Consider the following 21,880-nt stretch of genomic DNA (forward strand, 5'->3'; position numbering starts at 1 on the left):
GCAAAAGTGGGGTAGGGGGGTGGGGAGAGAGAGACAGGATCTCCAACATTTTTTTTTTAAGCTGCAGATTCCACACCAGGAGAAAATACCACATTCCAATTCACACAGCTAATTTCCAAACTATTCCTCAGCAAACGTGGCATTTGCAAAAGCTGTTTTAAGAAAGCGAGCACAATACCCCATTAAAAGAAAGGCATGTAGAAAAAAAAGAACCAACAAATTCAGTTACAACCGACCCCCCACTCCTTAAATATTCCTAAAGGGGGAAAAAGGAAAGAAAACTGTACAACTCCGAGTCACTTGGGAGAGAGGGGGTGTCCTTTTTTATGCAATATTTTCATAGCCAACTTTCGCATAAGTTAACTTCAGATCTAAAAAATAAATAAACAAACAGCCATTTCCTTTCCCCCCTCTCCCCTTAAATAAAAGTGCAATCGACACGCAATTCACAGTGCAAGAAGCAAAAACAACAGTGCAACATCCCAGACTCTCACACACAAAAGCAAAGCAAGATTACAACAACGCCAACCCCCCTCCCCAAAAAGCATAAAACCCCAGAACAAAGCAAAACACCCCTTTTCAGGTGCCCCCGGTTCCCCCCTGGGCTGCCTCTCCAACACTCTCAAGACAGTTTTTTTTTTATTATTATTAAAATCTGCAGACAAAAGGGGAAACAAAAATGGCAGCCTCGCTTATTTTTAAAACAGAAACGGGGACGCCATATTCTGCAGATCTGCAAAAAAGGGAGAAATCGGAAGCTTCGCCTGGACTCTGAGAGGGGAAGAAGAGAGGAGGAAAAAAAAAATTTCAGGCAGCCGCAAAACTAGAAAGTCGGAGGGGGGAAAAAACGGGAGGGAAAAAAAATTAAGCTCCTTTTTGCCCTCGCCTTTATTTGCATTAAATCATTGTTGGCCGGAGGTCTTTTTGCACCAAAAGGGGTGTTTTGTTTTATTTATTTTTTTAACGTATTATTCTTAATAATCTTTCCCTCTTTTGAATAGCCCGGCTTTTATTTATTTAAAAAAAAAAGACACTTCCTATACCAATACACATGCTCCGCTTGCAAATTGCAACCCAAGCCAGAGATCCGTCTGCAAAGGAAGAAAATGGGCACCCCCGTTTCGCTTCCTCTTCCTCGCCTCCTCCTCCTCCTCCATCTCCACCCGCCCAACCTTTAGTTACGTCGGGGGGGGGCGGAATAAGGAGGAGGAGGAGACGACCGGGGAAAGGGGGGGGGACACACACACCGGGAAGACAGTGCCCCCCCCGCACGATCTCCGGTGCAGACCTGCTGCAAATGCGCGCATCGAATTTGCAAACGCACCGTCTCCCCCCCACCCAATTCTATTTCCCCCTTTGCAATCTTAGCCTGAAACTGACATGCATTTTGCAGAAAGCCAAGGAAGGAGAGGAAAAAAGCATGCAGCGTTGCTACTGAGCTGCAACATTTGCAATCTATTCCCTTCTCTCTCCCACCCCCCCAACCTCCACAAGTTTAACCCCAGCACCCTCCAACCTCGCCAATCCTTGCTTGGAGCTGGCCTGGGAGAGCGCGTCCGCCTCTCTGCCCTTTCCTCCATAATAACAGAACACAGTAATCGGAAGAATACACACCTTCGATTGCAGAGGTTTTGGCAAACGTGGGGCGCTTTTAATGCAAATAGACATGAGGCGAGAGTATAGATATCTAGAGATAAAGACGGGTAATAATAGAGCCACTCAAGTCTTATCAGGAGGGGGGGCAAAAAGGAGTGGGGTTTTTTTTCAACACTCCCCCCCCTCAAAAAAAAAAAGAACAACACTCCCTACCAGGGCGATCTTGGGAAGTTCAGTCTCTATAGCTTGGGGTTTTTTTTCCTACCCCCCCCCCCCTCACGCCGAGTGCTTATAAAGCTCAGTTCAAATCTTCCGGGTCGGCCAGGAGTTCACTTCTGGTTTTTGCAACAACCCAAGCCAGCCAGCCGGAGGGTTGCTTTCTATGAGGTCCGAGCGAGCAGCAGAAGGGTTTTTCCTCTTGCGACCGATTCTTCCTTCCGCCTCCAAAAATAAAGCAAGTTTTCTTTAAAAAAGCATTTTTTAAAAAACAGAAAACCTCCCTATTCTTTTTGATCGTGTTCTTTTCCCCCCTCCTTTTTCCTGCAATCTTTTTTTTTCTTTCTTCCTCGGTAGTTGTGTGCGAAAAGATTCTTGCGAGAGAGTTTCCAAAAGGGGCAGATCCAGCCCAGGCGAGGGAAATGGGGGAGGGAGTTTTGGAAAAGAAAACATTGGGGTGGGGTGCAGAGGGGGGGTGCCTTGTGGGTTTGGCTGGCTACAGAATGTGCCCAGACATTGCTTGCTAGGCACAGAACAAGAGATGGGCTGGCTTACGAGCCTGTTTCCTCCACCCACTGATTATTATTTTATTTAAAAAGCAGATTCCTTATAATCTCCTCCCCCCCCCCAAACACAACCCCCAGCCCCAAAGTTGCCCTAGGCAACTTTGAATTTCCAATATAAATTCATAGGCACCTCCCTCGCAGGGGGAAAATAAAATAAAGGGTGTGCTGGTTAATTCAGGAAGGCCCGTGGCCCTGGAATCCCTCTTTATCTGGGAGCAAGCACCACTGCAAAATCAGAAGCACGGAACTGTAGAGTTGAAAGGAGTCCCCAGGGGTCATCTAGTCCAACCCGCTGCAAATGCAGGAATCACAGCTTTGAGTTGCTTTTGTTTTTTGTTTATAAAGTGACTTAGAAGTATAATAATAATAATATGCAAAGGCTACTGCTTGTCTAGCCAGGCTGCTACTCTGGATTTGCTGCCCCCCCCACCTGCGGTAGATGGGAGGTAAATCCTGAACTCGGGACCAAGTCATGTGATGGGTGTCATCTGCAGCTCCACAGGGTGTCTGGCTCCGCTGTCCCCTAAAGAGCACTTTGCTCTGTAAGTGTGCCTCCCCCGGATAAATGTTGTCGTCTAGATTTACGTACCTCCTTTGATTCACAAGATCTCAGGTTGCTTCACAGGATTAAAAATACAAAGTAAAAAACCAGTAAATAGTTAAAGCAAAAGCGACAAAACAGTAACCCTGTCCCACAAACACATTTTTTAAAAATGTAGAATATTTAATTGGCCTTACAAAAAACAACAACCAAAAAAACAGAAATACAAAATATAAATTAGCATATAACACTTAAGAACAATTTAAAACAACCCCAGCCTTCCCAAATAATTCCATTTTTTCTGCCAGATGTTCTTGCTGTCAGCTGAGACTTAAGAATAAAATTGTTAATTTTGGAAATAATACGTCCCCTCTTGCCCCCCCATGCTATGCCCCTGTTGGGAAGACCATTCCATAGAGAGGGAGCCACCACTAACAAGGCCCTTTTGTTAAAACTCCAGCTCCTATCAGCCTCAGCCAGCATGGCCAATGGACAAGGATGATAGGCGATTTAGTCCAAGACCTGGGGGACACCAAACTGGGATTATACACAATCTCCACCAGCTGTATTTCACCTCTTCCTGCTTTGTATGGGTCATTTCAAAATGGCTTTTGTGAGTGGGATCCTCTCACCTCTCTGGGTCCAGATGCGGAATTGGGTGGGCTGGGGGACACCCGATGAGGACTGGCCCATTTAATTATTAGGTGGTGGTGCAGTGGTTAGAGTGTCAGACTAGGACCTGGGAGATGAGGTTCGAATCCCTACTCAGCAATGAAGCTCACCGGGTGACCCTGGGACAATCACTGCCTGTCAGCCTAACCTACTGCACAGGGGGTTGTTGAGCTCCTGGAGCTCCTTACAGGAAAGACAGGGCATAAGCATGCAAGCAAGCAAATAATAAGAGAGCTCAAAGAATGCCACCACCTTGAGCTGGCACCCAATTCATGCTCTACATTCTCAACAACCATGCAAGGTAGGCCAGCATTATCATCTCCATGTAGTCGACAAGACATCAATGTCTTGCACAGGAGTAGTCATTACAGTGCCTTGCAGATGTCACTGGGCTCCAGCTCTCATCAGCCACAGAGTTGACTAACCCTGGTTCTTACCTTAAGGCTTCCCTAATCAGTTTGGAGCTGGGCCGAGTTTTGAACCCAGGACTTAAGTTCTTAGCTGCTGCTGCTGCTACCTCACCGGAGGAAGATTGCTGCTTCATTTGCCCCACACGCAGATGTGGAAGACAGCACATCCCAGAAGCCTCTCTGGGGCAAACTCAGCCTTTTTGCCCTCCCGGTTGAGACAGAGACACTCCTCACGTGCTTCTGCTCTGCCAGATGTGCTGCCCGTAATTACGCATCAGCACACTCTATTTGTGCTGATAAATTGCCATATGACTACAGTAATGCACCATAAATTAATCCCAGGACAGGGAGTGAGAGAGTGACCATACAAGCTTTACAAGCTCATCCCAGAGACCTCTGCCAAAAGAACAAAAAGGGAGCAGGCTGGGAAAGGGTGGTATCTCTCCGCCTGTCTCTCACCTAGGCTCAGAGTCAGACCAGTTTCAGGTGACAGCAGCCTCGCTGGATAGATCATTGGCTTTGTACCAATCAGCTCATTCTCCATAATGGAGAAAGCCATGTTCAGGTTTGAAAACAAAGTCTATCTCACTGTAGTCTCCATCTTCTTACAGCTTCAGCTCACCCTAGCAGCAACCTCAGGTGATAAAGCAACAATAGGGCTGCTGCTAAAATGGACCTCCATGAGAAACAAGAGGGAACGATCCACACACACAAACAGCCCAATGAACACTGGGCGTTCTCAGTACCCAGAGAGTGCTAGCTGTCAGCTGGAAAAGGAAAACAGTCGGAAGGCAGGACGGAACGGTATCCGGGAAATGGGTATGGCCAGCCGGCCGGCTGGCTCCCTGGAATATTATTGTCAGGAGGTGAAAATATACTGCAGCAATTCATCATGCCTTGGGGCACATCCACATCACATATTTATAGCAGCACCATGGCATTTTAACCAGTCATGGCTTTCCCCAAAGAATTCTAGGAGCTGTAGTTTTGTTAAGGGTGCTGAGAGTTGCTGGCAGAAACCTCATTTTCCTTTCTCAGAGAGGTTTAACTAGGGTTGCCATATTTCAATAAGTAAAAACCAGGACACCCCCAAAATTGTGTCCGGGTGGGAATTCTAGCTCTGTGAGGTGAATAAGGGTTTCCCCACAACTCTCAATAAATCCCCTTGACTGTTAAAGTGGTATAAGCGTGTTTCAAATGAACGATGCAGATGTGACCAGTTTTCTCTTCCCTTTGTCCTTCGTTTGGTTTTTGGAGAAACTTTGCTGAAAAGTTTTTGCTGAAAGCTTTTTCCTACTTAGCTGGGTGCTTTGTTCCTCATTCCCCCTCTGCAATAGTCTGGCTTGTGCCGAGTCAAAAGTCAGGAAGATAGCTATTCTTGGGATTTTGGATAGAGTCTCTCTGTATGTGATTGTCCCATAACCTGGTAGCAGCCATTCAAAAGCAGGTGGGCAAGTTCTAGCTCAGCATTGGAAAAGAGCTACTAATTTAATAATGGATGCTTGGTTGGAATGAGCCCTCATGGAAAACTGTCAAAGCAATTTAAAGTTTTCGTTTCTTTTTTTAAACCCACAAAGGTCAAGGATGTTTTTGAGAAAACATGGCCTGTGTTTATTCAATACACTAGAAAGGACAATGCAACCATGAAACCACCAGCAGCTCATGGTAGCCTCTCAAACCATCTAATCAGATGAGAAAAACAATCTTCTGCAACCATTTAACACCCCAACATGTAGACTACAGTGGGACCTCGGGTTAAGTACTTAATCCATTCTGGAGGTCCGTTCTTAACCTGAAACTGTTATTAACTTGAAGCACCACTTTAGCTAATGGGGCCTCCTGCTGCCGCCTTGCCGTCGGAGCATGATTTCTGTTCTCATCCTGAAGCAAAGTTCTTAACCCGAGGTACTATTTCTGGGTTAACAGAGTCTGCAACCTGAAGCGTATGTAACCTGAGGTAGCACTGTATATAACTATTGACTCTATATGCGTCTAATCTGAACGCATGGAGGGAGGGGGCGGGCCTTAGGGAAGCGATCTTACATGCATTTGTTCACTTTGCAACAATTATGAAAAAAACAAAACTATTTTAATATTTATAAAAAAGAATGACACCTCGGCAATCTGCGTTCTACAAAGCAGCAGACAGTGCATTGCAAGGGGATTTCTCATTCCTGCACATGAAAATAGGCACCTGCGCACGAGAGACAGGGTGAACATAAGACCATCAGAAGAGCCTGCTGGATCAGGCCAGGGGCCCATCTGGTCCAGCCTCCTGTTCTCACAGTGGCTGACCGGATGCGTCCTGTGGGTGTGAGTTCCATAGTTTAACAATGTACCTTCTTTAGAGATGTAAATGTTTAGGGAGGCAGCTGAACCTTGATGTATGGGACCAGCTCTCACGGAGAGCATTCTAACAAGGGATGGACAAAAAGGCCCAAACGAGGACCATGATCTACCAGGGAAAAGGGCCCCCAAAATAGGGACAGCGTGTAGAGTTGTGAAAGGTGTGGAATAATAATAGGCAAACAGTCAGCTGTATTCTGCACACACATGCAGCGTACCTTAAAACCACAAGAGGGAGCCAAAGCATAAGAAAATAAATCTGCTGGGGAATATTAGTCTGTAAGGAGATTTGTAAGATCACATCTTTGTTTTGTGTGGGTTGGTGTGCCTCTCTCTGTGTGTGTTCCCTACGTGCACATCTTTCTGAAGGTTTGGGAGGAAAATTCAGCTGGCTTGAAGCCCCTCCCAACACTGCAAGGGTGGCTGTGATGATGGGGGAGCTCTGCATTTCCCCGTGCCTAAAGGAACACCGTAGAGGGGCCTGGCTGATGTCACTAGGCAGGGAATTGCAAAGTGTAATGCAGGCTTCCTCAAACTCGGCCCTCAGATATCTATTTTTTGGCCTACAACTCCCATGATCCCTAGCTAGCAGGACCAGTGGTCAGGGATGATGGGAATTGTAGTCTCAAAACATCTGGAGGGCCGAGTTTGAGGAAGCCTGGTGTAATGCCTGAGTCCTGAGGGCCAGCTAGAGAAGTCTGGAGGGCCGCATTCAGCCTGTGTGCCCAAGTTTCTCCACTTCTGTCCGAGAGGGTGTTCCCCTCCCCCCCAGAACCCCACTTTGATTTCAAGAGAGACCCGACAAACAACAATTGTCCCACCATCTCATCAAAATACAACTCAGCTGCAGGGCAAATTTATTTATTTATTTGGAGAGGGGTTTTTGTGTGGTAAATCTGTCTTTAGCTCCACCACCTAAAGTTCCCATACAATAAATTAAAAACAAGACGGTCCCTGCCTACAGGCTCACAGTCTAAAGGACATGACAGAAAAGGAAAGAAGGAAGGAAGGAGGAGAGCAGAGGAAAAGCGAAGCAAACAGGGGCACCAATTCTTAAAGTTGGTTTCTTAGTATGGCCAGCTGTTATGGAAAGAGTTTGAGGACAACAGGAGCCCAGTGGAGATGATCTTCATGGCTTTCTGTGAGGTACTGTGGCCCTGCAGCTAAAAAGCGATCTCCGTTACTATAGAAAAAGCTGCCTCTATTCCTATCAATGAAATGTACCTGCTTGGAAAGCTGCAGTCTCCAGGAACTCTGCAGAACACAAGAAGCGTCTGCTGGATCAGACCAATGACCAAACAGATCCAGCAGCCAGCGGCACCCAGATACCCCAATGGGAAGCCCGGAAGCAGGACCCAAATGCAAGAGCCCTCTCCCCTCCTGTGGTTTGCAGAAACTAGTATTCAGAAGCATGGCTGCTTCAGGCTGTCTAGGCAGAGCTGAGCCATCATGGCTAGTAGCCATCAACAGCCTTTTCCTCCTGCAGGAATTTGTCCAATCCTTTTAAAGCCATCCAAGGAGGTGGCCATCCTTGCATCTTGTGGGAGGGAGTTCCACGGTTTAAGGAGGCAAGGAGATAAGTAACTATACAACCTTTAGTAGACATCCAAAGATAGCCCTGTAGAGGGAGGGTTTTTTAATGTTTAACGTTTTTATGTATTTTGGAAGCCGCCCAGAGCGGCTGGGGCAACCCAGTCCGGTAGGCGGGGTACAAATAATAAAATTAGTATTAGTATTAGTATGGAATAGGATGTCCCTGTTTTTGTTGCAGAAATGTATGTACTAATGTATGTACTACTATGTAGTATGTACTACTATGTAGTATGTACTAATGTGCTCCCCAGTAAAAGGTAAAAATTGGGGCACATTAACCAGGATCTGCTGAAGCATTGCTTCTGCCTCCTTCCCTGACTGTTTCCTCCAGAGGTGCAGCTGAAGAGATTGGGAATGGAAAAGAAAGAGGCGGTGTGTGTGTGTGTGTGTAAAAACGCTCCTGCCTTCAACCAGCTTCCAAAGAGGAGCGAATTCTGTGTGTTTCTGATAGGAGGGCCCGAGCCCTGCCAAAATAAACAGGAGGGGAGAGCTTGGCCGCCGTCCAAGAGTAGCAAGGGGCCCTCCGAGCTGCCGAGCCTCGGATGTCGTGCGGGCAGAGCGCGAGAGGAGCCTTCTGGGCAAAGCTTTGAAAACCGGCCCAGGAATGCGCCTGCCACAGGGCTCCCACAGCACAGCTGCGCGGCGTGTTTAGATAGCATCCTTCTTCGCGCCACTGGAATGTCGGGGCAGGGAGCTGGCAGGGTGGGTCGCTGCCCTCTGAGAGGGGAGCACAGAGCTCCCCCCACCAAAAGCACAGAAAGCGAGAGGTGGCCTTCTTTTGAAAGCTGGATGCAAACTTTTGAGTTACACTGGATTCTGTAGGCAGAGGTGTAAAACATAGGGAGTTGCCTTATCCTGATCTAGCCCGGGAGTGTTCAACCTGACAGATTTAGGCTAGAAAGGTCCTTCTGCAATTCACTGTTTCCTGGTTTTTTTTAACCACCTCTTTAGAGACATAGGTTCTCAGGTTCACCTTTGTGCAGCAGATCCTGACTTTTAAACGTGAGTTGCTGTCTGTATCACCTTTGGTCACAGAATCTTACGTGGAAGGGGTCCCCAAGGGTCATCCAGACCAACCCCTTGCAATGCAAGAATCACAGCTAAAGAATCCCTGACAGGTAGCCATCCAAACTTTAAAAACCTCCAACAAAGGAGAGTCCACCACCTTCTCAGGCAGTCCATTCCACTGTCAAACTGCTCTTACTGTCAGACAGTTCTTCCTAATGTTTTGGGGTTATTTTATAATATTGTTTTATAAAATACTTCAATAGTAGATTTTTTAAAAAGCAAGTCCCACCCATACAGGGCTAAGAGCGCCCTCTCTTTCTCTCTCACCCTCCCTCTCCCTGAGATATTGTTTCCAAGAGAAATCCCTCTGTTCGTTCTACAAATTGATGTCAACAATCAAATCGATAATCAATCACTGTTCAGCTGAGCATGGTCAGCAGGCGCAAAGAGTTGTTTGGAAAAAAAGTTACAGCCAGTCAATGGAAAGAGGAGAGTTACAGTATGTAAATTCTGTCATTCAGGGCTGTCAAACATTTCACATACACCATAATTTCCTGCAATCCTCACAATGACCCTGAAAGGTAGGTCACTATTATTCCCATACTGTACATGTAGCGTGGGGGAACTGAAGCTGAGAGGAAGTGACATGTGTTGCCAGCAGAGGCAAATTTCGAACGAGGGGGTTATCCATACACATCTCAGCCTACACAATGCTAAGAAAAGAGAAGCCTAACCAAACAGCAACCCCAAACCTCGTCCAGCTGCATTTGAAGCAGTGAGGGTGTGAGGCGACGGAACAGGACTCCTGGAGCAAACTGAGTGAGAGAAAAAGTTTAAGCGTGCCTCCAAAGTCAGCTTGCTGCTTGGAAGCCAAGTCTGGTTTGGGGGATCAGGGTGGAGAACGGCCTTGGGGTGTCTCTCCCCAGCTTCAGTCCCCCTGGTAGATGATTTTGATGGAGGTGTCTGCCTCTGCTTCCTGCTTGACGCTGCAGCTCAGTGTTGAGAAGAGACAGTGGTTTACTTCTTCCAGCCAGTCCAAGATGCGCTGCTCGGTCTCGGGGTCAAGATGAGGAGGCCTCTCCCGAGAAGAGAGACTGTCTGGCTCTTCTTCTGCCTCTGACGCCCGATATCTCCGATGCTCTTGCGGGACACATGCCGTGTGGGGCAGCCTGGTTCCTCTGCGCCCGAGGCCTTCCCCAAGCAGGAGCAGCTGCCCTCCCCACACATAGGGTGCAGAGTGCCGCCCACTGGGCAACGGAGGCAAGAGGAGGCTCTGAGAGAGAGCGCCATGTCCGGGGACTCTTTTCACGTGGTGGGAAGGAGAAGAACCATTCCGTGCTCCTGGACTCAGCCTGGCGGGCCTGCTGCTGTGGCTTTTCCTTTGCTCTGCCCAGGCCTGGAAGGGCAGCGGTGGCTGTTGAGAAGGCCCTGGTGCCTGCAGCCCGCGGGCAAGGGGGGCACGCAGGCCCCGGCGCGACCCAGAGGCCAAAGACCTCCCTGCGATGGAGGCCGAGAGACGAGGGTCTCCTCCTCCTCGTGGCTTTGCCATCCACCTCCTGGCGCCGCTTCTCTCACCTCCTCTTTCGTTACAGAGCTTTCGAAAGGGAGAGAACGAACTCCACAAAAAGGCTCGCCCCGTCGTTCAGCTAAGGCTTCTCTTTTTCTCTCCAGATCACCCCAAGTGGGAAGATGTATCCCCTGGAAGTCCCAAGCTCCAATAAACCGAGGAGGTGGACTTTCCCCGGCAATGCACACACTCCGCAGGACCTCGTCGAGTTACAGGACTCCTGTGTGGTCTACGGCTGAAAAACGACACTGGCAACTGACAAGGCTGAGTCTTTCATTATGCAGAGATCGGCTGCATGGTTTTCTCGGTAACAAAAGTCCCCGTTCACTCCAGGGAGGAGGAGGAAAATGCCTCGTTGCCAGCAGATCACACTTGAGTATTCCAGCAACGTGTACAGGATGGTCACCCTCCAAATTTGGCTGCCTGATTTGCAGCCGTACATCAAGTAGAAAAAACAAACAACAAACCAAGCTAGCGCAAGGAAAATTGCTGGGTTAGGTGGGGCAATCAGATTCTTATTTCAATGATGTGGAGGTCTGCCCTGGTCAGACCCCGCCTGGAGTCCTGTGTCCAGTTCTGGGCACCACAGTTTAAGGATACTGATAAGCTAAATGTGTGCAGATGTGGGTTGACCAAGGCCATAAAGGTGTCTAGAAACCAAGCCTTATGAGGAATGCTTGAGGGAGTTGGGTATGTTTAGCCTGGAAAAGAAAAGACTGAGAGGTGATGTGAAAACCATCTTCAAATATCTGAAGGGCTGCCCCATGGTAGCTTGTTTCCTGCTGCTCCAGAGGGGATGGCCCAAACCAATGGGTTGAAATGACAAGAGATTCCCACGAAATCTTAGGGAGAACTTTCTGCCAGTAAAAAGTGCTCTAAGGTGGAACGGATGACTTTGGCAGGTGGTGGACTCTTCTTCACTGGAGGTTCCTAAGCTGAGCGTGGATGGCCATTTGTCAGGGATTCTTTAGCTATGATTCCTGCATGGCAGGGAGTAGGACTTGATGCCCATTGGGGTCCCTTGCACCCCTGGTTGTTGATTCAGGGATCTCTAATATTCTTAAGGAAAAACTCCAAAACAATCCTATTAAGCCTGCCCTTATTTAGAGATCCTGAACCTTTGACTCTTGAATGTTATTGACCATAGGATTTCAAGAGGCAGGGGGCGGTGGTGGAGGGAAGAGAGACCACACAAGATCCCGTATATATATGCACCAGGGTGGGCCGGCTTCAGGAGAGGCTGGAAACTGCTCTCTGTTAATATTAAGCTAATTTCTTTCCTCTCCCCCTCTGACCCCCAAGGGTCCCGTGAAAAATCTTTTGAAGGTCCTCTGGAAATCTCACTTACATAAACATTTGCTGGGAATGCGTTAAATGCTCTAGTTTAATGGACCTCTCATTCTCCCACCCCAACACAAATCCTGGTTTTATTTTTAAATGGATCAAATTGCCATTCTGATGCCCTCCCTCAAACTACCAGCTATGCAGAAATCACGACCTTAAGAATAGCCGAACGCCTTAAGAGAGTGATAGGGAGCCTATGCCCATCCACAAAACTTTGTTGAACTTCACTGAACCCCGCTGGGGTTGATGGTAGTTAAGGGTTTCCCATCAGTCTTGAAAATATGGGAGCACCCTCCATTGCTAAACCAAATTCTGATTACAGCACAGTCCTTCAGCTTAATTTGGAGCAGAGTTCATCTCAACCCAGCGTAAGAAAGCTTGACACAGGGTCCAATGCGGAACGCCACAGTTTTTTCTCGGGCTCTTGGGTCTCCCCCTAGAGACGCACCTATACAGGCTCTGCTTTGCACCTTCTGTGAGCGTTTTTGCCTTGCTGAAATGCCCTTAAATTCTGGTGATGATGATTAATTACATTTGCACCTCACCTTTTTTCTCCAGGGAGCTCAAGGAGGCTTACATAGTTCTCCCCATTCTCTCCTCACAACCACCCTGTGAGGTAGGTAGGGCTGAGAGGCAGTGGCTGGCCCAAGATCACCTAGCGAGCTTCATGTCCGAGTGGGGATTTTAACCCCGGTCTTCCAGGCCCTTGTCTGATATTCTAACCACCACGCCGCACTGGCTCAAAGCTTCTTACTTGTCTGGAGGATAGAGAGGAGTGTAGGAACAAGCTTACTGTGCAAAGTCATGCCTGTTGCCCCACCCACTTTTGACCGTGGCCCTGACCACCGCTGGCAATGTGGCCCCTAGAAGGCTGCTGCTTGAATAAGAATGTGGCCCTCAAGAGTGAGAATGATTCATGGCCCCATTACTTTAAGTAGCACGGACAGGCACTCCTTCCGGCAGAGCTCAGGTTACTCTCCTGAGGTTGTGGACTCTCCTTCCTTGGAGGTTTTTAAGCAGAGGTTGGATGGCCACCTGACATGGATTCTTTAGCTGAGATGCCTGCGTTGCAGGGGGCTGGACCAGATGACCTTTGGGGTCCCTTCCAACTCTACAATTCTACGATTCTACTAAGGCAGCCAGCCCAGAAGGAAAGTTTAAGGGGGCTGGGTCAGATATTATCAGCCACTGCTGCCTCTATCCCCACTCTTATTATGAATCTGAATTAAGAGGATGGCATCTCCCGCCCCCAATGAAAAGGTGCACAACTCAGCTGGATTACAAATCCATGATAAACACGCTAGGAAGGGCAGCATAAGCAGAACTAGCGCCGCAGAGTGGGTATGCAATATTACTGTGAAAACTGTTACGGTGTGACACGAAAAGAAATCTGATCAGGCCCTTTGGAGGAAAAGTTCAGCATAAACTGAAATAATGAATGGAAGTTCGCACACCTGTCATTTTCTCCTTTATTTGTACTCCCCCCCCCCCCGCATCACTGGCTGTTACATTTCCCAGTTCGTCCATGCAATCAACGAGGGCTAGAAACTTGGACCACGATACAGGCCTTTTAGGCACGAACAGAGTGGTAGTGTACATGGTCCAGTGTCGTTACTGACTTTTTGTTGCCCCTGTGGAGAGCAGCTCGTGGCTCTTCCCAATGGCAAACCATTGATTTTGAAAGAAGCGTCAGTTTCAAAAACCGAGTTTTCTACGTGGCACGAGGGAGGAAGGGTGGGGTAGCTGCTCCCCAAGACACACAAGTCTGCACGCCTGTTTGTATGGCTTCATGCTACTCTGCTGGCAAGATGTGAAGAAAAGCCAGCGTGGCATAAACTGAGAAAAACTGTATGGGTGTCAGTGCAACCTCTCACATACTCTGCAAAACACCTGAGTGTCATGGGGAGAAGAGGACTTCAGAGAGCAGCAGCAGCAGCAGCAGCAACCACACCTCCCAGGTCAAGGTTACAAAGCAGGCTTCAGAGTCTGAAGCAATAGCAGGCCACATTTTTATTACTAGAAAGCACAACACCTGATTAACAGTGGCGGCGGCAGGTGAGGGGGTGTGTGTCTCTCACCCACCAAGCTTCCTAGCTGGCCCCGATGCCCAATTATGCAGAGATTATAGAGTACCATTATGCCACGTGGATATTACTGTGTCTCATTAAAATAAATATGATCCCGCACCTTTATTCAAGAGATCCGTGTGGATCCCTGGCTTGGGTAGAAGGTCTTCGAGTCTCTCTCTCGACCACAAAAACCCTGCTTTTAGCTGTCAACCAAGCTCTCTCCAAAGCACAGCATTGGATTTCTGGCTGACGAGTTAAAGAAATGATAAAATCCTGCAAGGGGAGGCTGTTCACAAATGCTGTCTAGAATGCCCCACAACAGGGAAAGGAAACCAAAGGTGCTTAATGAATCACTGTCATGAGGGACGCGACCATACTGAGATCAGTTTTTGATGGATAAAGGACTTTTAAGTTCCCGTCCTTGTCCACAACCCGAACCTGTTCCAAAACGAGAGGGAGGGTCTTGGAAATGCCTTCAAGCCTTGAATTCTCATGCCCAGCAGTGTCGTTTGATTCGTGATCTGAATCCAGGTCTTCGCCTGTATTCTCTGAAGTGGATCTGTTCAGCTCCGCCATTTTCTGTGGTGAAGGAATGAAGATTGCAACATAAAGAGTTACTCAAGAGATATGGGAATGTTTTCCCCAGCTGAGAACCTGAGGTTTCCCTTCAGCTATTATGGGACTGGAGGCCCAGGAGACAACATGACGCTGCTATGAACCCAGAATGCAGCATTTTAGGGTAAAGGCGGGCAGAAGATGCTAAAATGGAAAGTGGAGGGATATGAGAAGGCAGACTTCAAAACACAAGGAAGGGTGTGTGTGTGTCCTGCATGATGGACAACTAGGTTCAGGTCCTGGGTGCAAGAGCTGAACATGTAAAGGCCACAGACCTGATGGACAGTGGCTGAAGAGGACCACAAAGAGGTGATTTTATTTTGTACACTGGGCTTTGCTTTTAAACTGTGAATCCCATAAGTGCCTCCAATAGATAAATCAGGACCCTGAAAGTGAGAAGTGTGGATGCAAAATGAGGAGGAGAGGGCAGCAGCAGTGACTCCTTACTAGAATGAGGGTGTCCATCACATCCTTGCACGTCTGCAGGCTTGTGGCACTTGTCACTTCCAGAAGCACATCAGAGGTGGTTTTCCCAAGCTTAAAAAGAAGAAGGGAAATGCCAGATGGAACTGAGCTATGAAGAACAGCATTATGGAGTATCATTTTAGGTCAGTAACATTCATAGACACACAGTCAAAATAATTACAGGAGCCAATTCTCTCTCTTTTTGTGGTTACTAACCCCCCTCCCTGGCAAATGTAGGTAAAAGTGATTTTTTGAAAGACATGCTGTAGATTGAGAACCTTCTTGAAATTCAGCTGGGGGGGGATTACTTTGTGAAAAAACAACTTTTGCAGAGTTAAGCCTGTGTTAATCCCCAAATTACAGAAAAGGCCATTTTATGGAGGGTAAAGTTGTCACTGGCTACCAGCCACACTGACTAAGCTCTCCTTCCACTGTCAAGAGGCAGGATGCCTCTGAATACCAGGTGCTGGGAATTGCAGCACTTAAGTCCTGCTTGTGGGCTTCCCAGAGGCATCCAGCTGGCCAATGTGAGAAAAGTATGCTGCCGGACTAGATAAACCACTGGCCTGATTGTGTAGGCATCTTCTTAGGTTCATAAAAGCATACACCACTGTAACATGGGTACCTAATTCTTTTAGGCTGGAACAGTGTCTGGAAGCAGATCTGCATTTGAAATTCCAGGGTGTGATTGGCAGTGGAGAAGCAGTAGATGGGAGTGCCTGACCACCACTTTTCCTCTTGCAACAGCCCCTGCTCCTTCCTTCTGTGGCACAACAAGCACTTCACCCAAAACCTCAACCTGGAAGTATGAGGAGTGGGGAAGCAAACCCATCCCACCTCCCCAGTTTATGTAGATCACAGAACAGACTTTTCCCTAGAAAATGTACAGCCTGGCCCGCAATCAAGTCACAGCATCTGTACCTTTGTCTTCTCACTGTTTGTGATTGGCGGGAAAGAAATCACAGCACCTTCGTTGTCAACCAGGCAGGGGTAATACTCTTTCCCATCCAGTAACTGGAGGTACCTGATCAAGGGTGGAATAAGAAAATGGAAGCTACTTAGGGGATGGGGAGAGGAAGTGCAAATACACAGGTGAAGTTTAAAAATAAGAATTGCTTCTGACTCAATGTATTCTTTTTTTTAAAAAACCCACAGCTCTGTGAAGACACAGACAAGAGACCTCTGAAGATCAGTTGCTGGGAATCACAAGTGGGGAGAGTGTCATGGAATTCTACTCACTATTGATCCACAGCAGAACTCTGACGTATAGTTAGCAAAGAAAAAACCTAAACACATTGCAGGATTAAAAAATAGACCAGAGGCAATTAATATTTCATCCAGTAGAGCTTTACTGCTACTGAAGGCAAATGAGCATAACGGTCACAAATCCAAAACATTCAGGACTGGCACTGTCCATAAGAAATCTAGTTGCAGCCTAGTAACACTACAGCATACTATGTACAGAACACCACACCAGAAGGAAAAGAGACAGAAAGAGAAAACAGAACCAGTTTAAGGCAGCTGTATTCAGCTTCTCTGGAGGTATAAGCCAAACATCATGAACCTTCTGTTTGTTTCTTTCACACAGAGAAGCTTCCAGAACACTCTTGAATTAATTAGAATAGGAAAGATCTCTACACATCAGATCAATACTTTCTGTAGTAAGAAATGCAAAATCAGAGTGCCGCTTACTGGCTTCTCAAAGGAATTTGGCTGGATGCTGTGGGAACAGGATGCTGGAACAGATGAGATTTCAACTATAGCATGGGGCATCAGTGATTTAAATAAAATAAAGAATGAAAAGTAAGGACTTTTCGGGGAGCCTTCTTGGGGGAGGGTGTTCCAAAGACACAGACCTCCTGCTCCCACTCCAAACTATCCTGATTGTTCTGAGGACGCTTTCTGCTTCCCTTCCCCATGGACCCTTCCTGGCTCTTGCCTGCCCTCTGGGCAAGATTTCAAGGGCTGTGCTCTGCTTTAAGGTGCAGACTCACTTGTGCAGTCCGGATATATTCTGCCTCCTCTTCTGCTTCCGCTGCTCCTCGGCCTCCGACTGCAGCTGACGGAGGAGGTCCTTGGCCTTTATTTCCTTCCGGCCCAAGGGGATGATCTGCAACATGAATGCAAGGCCAGAAGTGTCTTGGAGTCAGTTGCTGTTATTATTATTAATGATTTATATCCCACCTTTTCCCCAGACTGGGACTCAAGGCACCTTACAGATAATACAAAAACACAGATTAAAAACATAGTAATTAAATGCTAAAAGAATTACAACAGTATAAAAGCAAATCTATTAAAATACAGATAGTAAAAAGAGCACAGCACTATTTAAAAGTTCTTTCGTTAAAAAATACACTCAGTTCCCAAACGGTTGGAATAAGAAAGTCTTCACCAGCTGGTGGGAGGATGCCAAGGAGAGAGCCAGTTTAGCTACTCTTGGATGAGAGTTCCAAACCCTGGGAGCAGTCACTAAGAAGCCACTCTCCCATGCCCCAATAAGCCTGCTTGTGAGGGTGGCAGACTGAGAGAACATCTCCCCTGAAGATCTCAGAGACTGGGCAGGTTTGTCTTTCAGATAACCATCATGCACAACAGCACCAGAGCACCAGTTGCCTGCTGCTGTCCCTTGTGGGGTATCATTCTGAACGGCTTTCTAATCTTGGTGTTGTCAGCCTACCTTCAATTCATCTGGTGGCTGAACGTCGTAGAGAAGAGGACCTTTCACAAGCTGCAGGTCATGTGTGGCAATGGTGGCTGCCGTTCGCTTTTCGCAGATGTCCTCGTGGAGTTTGGTCTGAAGTGTAAGATGTGTCATTAAAATAAGGCTGTGCTGAAGAGTCACAACAATAGGCTTAATTTTAAGGAGTGTGCTAACAACAACAACAATTTTATCATCTGTACTCTGCCCATCTGACTGGGTTGCCCCAGCCACTCTAGACAGCTTCCAACATATATAAAAGCAAATAGAACATTACACATTAAAAAGCTTCCCTAGACAGGGCTGCCTTCAGGTGTCTTCTAAAGGTTATATAGATACTCAACACCTTGACATCTGATGGAAGGGCATTCCACAGAGTGTAACAATCTGGCCCTTTCTCCTCTACCACACTGAGGGCAGGCAAGGACCCCCAGCATCTACTTCCTCCTGATCAGGGGAGCCATACATCCTTAACTGTCCTGTGCTAGTGGAAGGCAAAGTTACCACCCGCATGCCTGGGCTTGGAGATGCCCCTTTTGCTTTCCCTTCCACCGTGCTCAAAGTAGGGCTGCCCCCCATTTCAAATCCGAGGGGGAGGTTTATCTTTACTTGGGGAAACCTAATCTACAACTAACTGAATCAAAGGACATCCCCCCTCTGAAGCTGGGCCACGCCCAGAACCAAGTAGTATCGTCTTTCGAACCTTACCTGAACCGAAAGAAACCTCTTCAAAGCATTGCCGGACTTGAAGTTCATGCCTTTCACTACACAGCACACAATATAGGGGCGGACGTCTTTGACACCAGGGCTGGCTTTCACAATCAATGGAGCTGGATTCTCAGAGATGTGGAGAACTTTCACCAGCAGCTTCTGGGTTTCTTCCACCTCATCCTCTGCATCACTGCCTTTTTTCTTGTTTTTATCTCTCTTTTTCTTCCTCATCTCCTCCTTCTCAGCACCATCCTGCTTGCCTTTTCCTTTGCCGCCCCCTCGACCCCCGACACGCAAATATTCCAGGATAGATTTTGTTTGGCAACCATTTACCATCTTCTCAAGCCGTTTGTCTTTGAGGGCATTTCCTTTTAAATTGACTTCCTTCAGCTTAGGGCAGTCAGCCAACTCCACAGGGATTTCCGATAATTTGTTGTTGGAAACATCCAAAGTCTAGGGGGAAAATGTATATTAAGTGGTTGTCTCCTAATTCAGACACTGGAAGAGTTATCTCAAGTTCTGTCTACTGACGGACAACAATGAAAAACATTTTGTGTATCAATAAAAACTCTCAAGCCAATGTGAGTACAGAAGCTGCCATACCAAATCAGACCATTGGTCCATCGAGCTCAGCACTGTCTACACTGACTGGCAGCAGCTCTCTGGTTTCAGACCTGAGACTTTTTGCGTGCAAAATAGATTATCTGCCAGTGAGCCCATTCCTTGCTCTGGTCATTTGCTGTTCCGTATATTGCACAAACCTCAGCGCTATTCATACATTCATAATAGGGCTCCACACCCATTCCTGACAACTTCTAGATTTTTATGTGTGAATGGCAGCAGCAAAACAAGCAGTGCTCTGGGATGGTCAATTTTCATCATCGACATCTCAGGAAACATTGATGTCTTGAACAGCCACCATTCTTCATGTATGCTGAATTATGTCTTGCATTATTACTGCATATTAAGAGTTGCTTTTGCTTTATTTGCTTTCCATCATTATTCCTATAGTTTAATGATCTCATTACAAAAGCAGAAACTGGGAAGGGCTTTTACCTTGAGGCAGGCCAGGCGGGAGATGTTGGGGCTCAGCTCCTCCAGCTCGTTGCCCGCCGCCTCCAGGGTGCCCAGTAGGGCTAAAGGGGCGGCGCGGCGGGAATCACCTCCGTCGTCCGTGGGAAGCAGCCCCCCGGGTAGGGAGCGCAGGCGGTTCCCGCCCAGGAGCAGCTCCTGGAGGGCCGGAGCGGAGCGAGCCAGGCCAGGCCCCATTTCGCGAAGGCGGTTGCGGCGGAGGTTGAGGAGGCGTAGCTCAGGCAGGGCGGCAGGGGAGCCCTTCTTGGCTACTGCCGCCACCACCACCTGGGGCTCCCCGGTCCCGCCGAGCTCCGCCGGCAGCTCCTCCAGGCCGTTGCCGGAGAGGTCGAGGGTGCGCAGCGTGGCCGGCAAGAGGCGCCCGGCCTGGGTCAGCCCCGACGGGCCCAGCGCGCAGCCGGGAAGCGCCAGCGTCTGCAGACCCGTCAGGAGCCCCAGGACCGGCCCCGGCTCACGCAGCGCCGCGCAGCCGCCCCCGCGCACCTCCAGCGACCGCAGCGCCGCCCCCAGGGAGCCCAGAGCCCGCGGGAAGCGGCCCCCGGCGGCCTGCACACGCCGCTCCAGGGCGGCGCCCGACTCCAGGCTCAGCTCCCGCCGGCCGGACTCTGTCACCTCCGGCCAGTCCTCGTCTTCCCCTCCCGCCGCTGCTACCCCCGCCGCCGCCATCTTTCTCTCGGCTGGGCACAGCCGCTTCCGCTTCCGGCGTCAACAGCACTTCCGGTCAAAGACGCACTTCCGTTTCCTGTGCCGTCAATAGCGGAAAAAATGGGAAATGGCGAGATGTCCTATACTGTATAGTCTTATGAAGTGGGCGCAGAAAAGCGGGCGGACGTGTGTGTGGCGCATATGGGTGATATCCTTAAAAAAGATTTGATGGTAATTTTAAATTTATTTCCTGCCCTTCAGCAGGCCCCAGCGCGTTACATTTTCAAATGTAGAATTTAGAAGTAAAAATATTACATGAAAAGCATGTAGATATGCGACATCCAGTTGCCGCTTCCGTTTCTCATTTGCACGGTAATAAAATGAAGAGGCCGCTCTAGCCCAATATCCAACTTCGATGCTAGCTTTATGGTTGTCTGCATAGGTTGCCCCTCAGCGGATGTAAACCGCCCTATACTAAAAACTCTATGGCTGTCAATTAAACGGAAACGGTGCGCCTAAAAGGGTAGCTGGCAATCACAGGCTTCCCGCTTTTCCTTTTGTTTGATTGGTATTAACCCAGGAGCTGATTTGCAATTGCCATAACAATCAATTTAAATCAACCCTGTTTGTTATTAAAGTTCAAATTTTTTTTTTGGGGGGGGGAAATCATTCATTTAAAAGTGCCAAAAGCACATTCTATGATTCTCTGTATGGTGGTTTGTCCATATAGATATGGTCTGAGTGGTCTGCGTACTCCAAAGAAGTGTCTGACGAATGGTGGCTATCTGAAGTGCCTCCCTGATGCATGCAGCGTCTAATTCAAAGTGCAGGTGATGAAACACAGCAGCTCAATAAGCCGGGATGTATCTTTTAAAAAGCCTTCAGGCCCATGTCCCACTATGTCAGGGATTGGACAGCTATGGCCATCCAGATGTCGCTCCATTCCAACTCCCTCCAGCCTGATCACAGAGATACCAGTGATCGGAGTTGTAGTCCAATCTCGGGAAGACCACAGGAGGCTGCCTTATGCCAAGCCAAATAGTTTGTCCATTGCACATAGTTTTTCCTCTGACTAGCAGAGGTTCTCTGGGATCTCCAGACAAGGATCTCTGGTTCCCAAACCGTTTGTCCCACCCATCCTGTCCGTCTTTTGAAAGTTGATGGGTGTTTCATCCGACCACTTAGCAAACTTTTGCTGTTGTACTACACATCAAAGCACATGCATACATGTTATAAAGTTTACACCCAACTAATATTTTAATAATTAGTCTTGCCTTTCTAATGGAACAGATGCACCCTTTTTTTAATGGATGAGAAACTCAGTTCTATAATGTACTATATGGCAGCAGATATTACCTTTCAGTTAACTCCATCCTGTGAAACCCTTACCAGCACATAGCTATCTGTGGCCAATATAATAATGAAGCAGGAAGAGTTGGCTAGATTGCATCCAATGAAAAACACAAATACAGCTGACAAAATGTGACCAATAAAAGCTATGTAATATACAAATGATACCATTTAAAAAGCCACAAATTTTTCATCTGGCTTAAAAACAAATATGTTTTTTCCTTAAGTGCTGGCATCATTGTCAAAAATCAGTGCCATATCAGGAGTCCTTGTTAGCTTGAAATTTTGGCCCTGATCAACACAGCCTTGACCTTTGTTGTCCAGTAAAATAAATCAAGTGCTGAGCCAAACACCAATGTTCTCAAATGTTTGCAAG

The 21,880-nt window shown here is 47.8% G+C and overlaps 2 protein-coding genes across 8 annotated transcripts in view; both read right to left on the minus strand.

Annotated features, from left to right (window-relative positions):
* Positions 1-2,187, minus strand: part of ZNF362 (zinc finger protein 362) — a 29,611-nt gene extending 27,424 nt beyond the window's left edge. For 2 of the 7 annotated variants that reach the window (XM_053400390.1, XM_053400385.1), the window contains exon 1: positions 1,615-1,787. Coding sequence is in view for 1 of the 7 variants with exons in the window: in XM_053400382.1 (XP_053256357.1) it covers positions 1,517-1,668 (152 nt within the window). In the remaining 6 variants the exon portion in view is untranslated. The other 5 variants (XM_053400386.1, XM_053400382.1, XM_053400387.1 and 2 more) reach the window with 5 other exon arrangements.
* An 11,123-nt stretch (positions 2,188-13,310) lies between these two features.
* Positions 13,311-20,192, minus strand: LRRC47 (leucine rich repeat containing 47). Its single transcript, XM_053400394.1, has 7 exons — positions 19,474-20,192; positions 18,415-18,870; positions 17,686-17,802; positions 17,003-17,118; positions 15,930-16,032; positions 14,991-15,080; positions 13,311-14,507 (listed from the first exon to the last, which is right to left on the minus strand). Exons 1-7 carry the CDS (start codon positions 20,173-20,175, stop codon positions 14,271-14,273), a joined length of 1,821 nt encoding a protein of 606 aa, XP_053256369.1. The 5' UTR covers positions 20,176-20,192; the 3' UTR covers positions 13,311-14,270.
* Positions 20,193-21,880: the final 1,688 nt, after the last annotated feature.

This window comes from Podarcis raffonei, chromosome 8 (assembly GCF_027172205.1).
Source record: "Podarcis raffonei isolate rPodRaf1 chromosome 8, rPodRaf1.pri, whole genome shotgun sequence".
Lineage (NCBI taxonomy): Eukaryota > Metazoa > Chordata > Lepidosauria > Squamata > Lacertidae > Podarcis > Podarcis raffonei.

What these genes read in the sequence shown, in the direction of transcription:
- LRRC47 (XM_053400394.1), bottom strand. Translation starts at nt 20,175, where the DNA reads ATGGCGGCGGCGGGGGTAGCAGCGGCGGGAGGGGAAGACGAGGACTGG. An exon ending in AGCCACCAGATGAATTGAAG is followed by an intron (nt 17,119 to 17,685) that starts GTAGGCTGACAA and finishes TTCATGTTGCAG; the next exon opens with ATCATCCCCTTGGGCCGGAA. An exon ending in TGATGGACACCCTCATTCTA is followed by an intron (nt 14,508 to 14,990) that starts GTAAGGAGTCAC and finishes CCTTCACCACAG; the next exon opens with AAAATGGCGGAGCTGAACAG.